Source organism: Penaeus japonicus, unplaced genomic scaffold, assembly GCF_977035675.1.
Source record: "Penaeus japonicus unplaced genomic scaffold, GWHDUDI00000001_assembly GWHDUDI00000029, whole genome shotgun sequence".
In the NCBI taxonomy this organism is placed as follows: Eukaryota; Metazoa; Arthropoda; class Malacostraca; order Decapoda; family Penaeidae; genus Penaeus; species Penaeus japonicus.
In genome coordinates, this window is record NW_028234431.1 from 3,594,478 (window position 1) to 3,596,977 (window position 2,500).

Here is a 2,500-nt window from a genome sequence, read left to right on the forward strand (position 1 = left end):
AAACCGGAGAGTTTTCGTCCTATCTCGCTCTTGTGAACCTCCTACAAACTTTCTGAAAAACTGTTCCTAAACAGATTAGCTCCATCAGCCGAAGACCAACAAACTGGCTTCAGAAAAGGGCGCTCCTGTTGTGGCCAAGTTCTTAATATTGTCCAATTTATTGAGGACGGATTTGAGAAGAAGCTTAAAGCAGGAATAGTCCTGGTTGAGCTCACAGCAGCTTATGACACGATCAACCACCGCAGCCTGCAAATGAAAATGGCCAACATGGGGATAAATGACACATGGTTAACGACGATTCTATATCGAAATGGATAACAGAAAGAACAGATGGAGAAGTAAAAAAAAAAACGGACTCCCACAGGGCTCAGTGTTGTCCCCTTTGCTTTTCAATATCTACACCAATGACCACCCTTCCCATCCCAATGCAAAATGTTTCATCTATGCTGACGATCTTTGCATTGCCACCCAAGCAAAGAACTTTGAAGATGTTAAGGCGACTTTGACAGAGGCATCATAATATATATAATAATATATATACATATATATGAATATATATATATATATACATACATATATATATATATATATATATATATATATATATATATATATATATACATTTATATACATATATATGTATGTATGTATGTATATATATATATACTGTATATATATATATATATATATATATATATATATATATATATATATATATATATATATATATAAAGTATACATGCATACTTACATGTGTGTGAGTGTGTGTGTGCCTTTCGTTATCTGATAAATCCTTCCGACAACTGGACTTTGGCCACTCAGTTCTGTATATAAGGCCTTGCAACTGCTGCAATGTCACCGACAACATGAAGGTCCTCGTGGTGCTTGCTCTCGTTGCGGCTGCGGCTGCCTGGCCGAACCTCGGCTTCCAGGCAGATGATGCAGGTTGGTGGTGCTTGTGCTTGCACAGTTAATTTTGTTATATTCTCAGTATGTTTAGTTGAAAGTGTGTTACTGCATTATTTGTTTACAATGTTGATAACTTTCTTTCCTCTCTCTCTTTCTCTGCCCTTCCGTCTGTCAATCTCACATACTTCCCCGTACTCATGTTTTTCTTTCCCCTTCCTTTCTCTCTCGCACTCTCCCTTGCTTTCTCTCTCTCGTTCTTTCTCTCTTTATATATATATATATATATATATATATATATATATATATATATATATATATATATTTATTTATTTATATGCATATATGCCTATATATATATATATATTTATATATATATATATATATATATATGAATATAAATAAATAAATAAATAAATAAATAAATATATATATATATATATATATATATATATATATATATATGTATATATATATATCGCAGTCTCCTCCTCTCTCGTATGTTTTCTTTCCTCCCTCTTTCTCCTTTTCTCTTGCGTGCAATAATATTATATTAAACACAATAACATTATTATTCTTTCAGGTGTGTCTGATGCCCAGAAGCAACATGACATCAACTTCTTGCTGCACAAGATCTACGGGGATATCCGTGATCCTGCACTCAAAGCCAAGGCTGATTCCTTTGACCCGGAGGCTGATCTATCCCACTATAGTGACGGCGGTGAGGCAGTGCATAGACTCATCAGAGATCTCAAGGATCACAGGCTTCTCGAACAGAAGCACTGGTTCTCCCTCTTCAACCCCAAACAACGCCATGAAGCACTTATGCTCTTCGATGTTTTCATTCATTGCAAGGACTGGGATACATTCGTCAGCAATGCTGCCTACTTCCGCCAACGTATGAATGAGGGAGAGTTTGTGTATGCCTTGTATGTTGCGGTCATCCACTCACCTCTGGCTGAACACGTTGTACTTCCCCCTCTCTATGAGGTCACACCTCATCTCTTCACCAACAGCGAAGTCATTGAAGCAGCTTACCGTGCTAAGCAGACCCAGACACCTGGCAAATTTATGTCTTCCTTTACTGGAACTAAGAAGAACCCTGAACAAAGAGTAGCCTATTTCGGAGAGGATGTTGGCATGAACACTCACCACGTGACTTGGCATATGGAATTCCCATTCTGGTGGCAGGACACTTACAGTCATCATCTGGATCGCAAAGGAGAAAACTTCTTCTGGGTACATCATCAACTTACCGTCCGATTTGATGCCGAACGTCTTTCCAATTACTTGGATCCCGTCAGCGAACTCCACTGGGGTAAACCCATCGTACAAGGCTTTGCTCCCCACACCACTTACAAGTATGGAGGTCAGTTCCCCTCTCGTCCAGATAACGTAGAGTTCGAGGATGTGGACGGCGTTGCCCGAATTCGAGACTTGCTCATTGTTGAGAGCCGAATCCGTGATGCTATTGCCCACGGTTACATTGTCGACAGGGAAGGCAAACACATTGATATCATGAATGAGCGTGGTATTGACGTCCTTGGAGACATCATTGAATCGTCCATGTACAGTCCTAATGTTCAATACTATG

The 2,500-nt window shown here is 38.8% G+C and overlaps 1 protein-coding gene across 1 annotated transcript in view; it reads left to right on the forward strand.

The window, feature by feature from the left end:
- Window positions 1-857: 857 nt before the first annotated feature.
- The window catches only part of LOC122265235 (hemocyanin subunit-like), a 2,893-nt gene continuing 1,250 nt past the window's right edge, over window positions 858-2,500 (forward strand). Inside the window, exons 1-2 of the mRNA XM_086554518.1 lie at window positions 858-945; window positions 1,490-2,500. The exon at window positions 1,490-2,500 is cut by the window's right edge and continues 513 nt beyond it. Coding sequence (XP_086410644.1) covers window positions 867-945; window positions 1,490-2,500 — 1,090 coding nt within the window. The 5' untranslated portion in view covers window positions 858-866. The remainder of the gene's footprint in view (window positions 946-1,489) is intronic.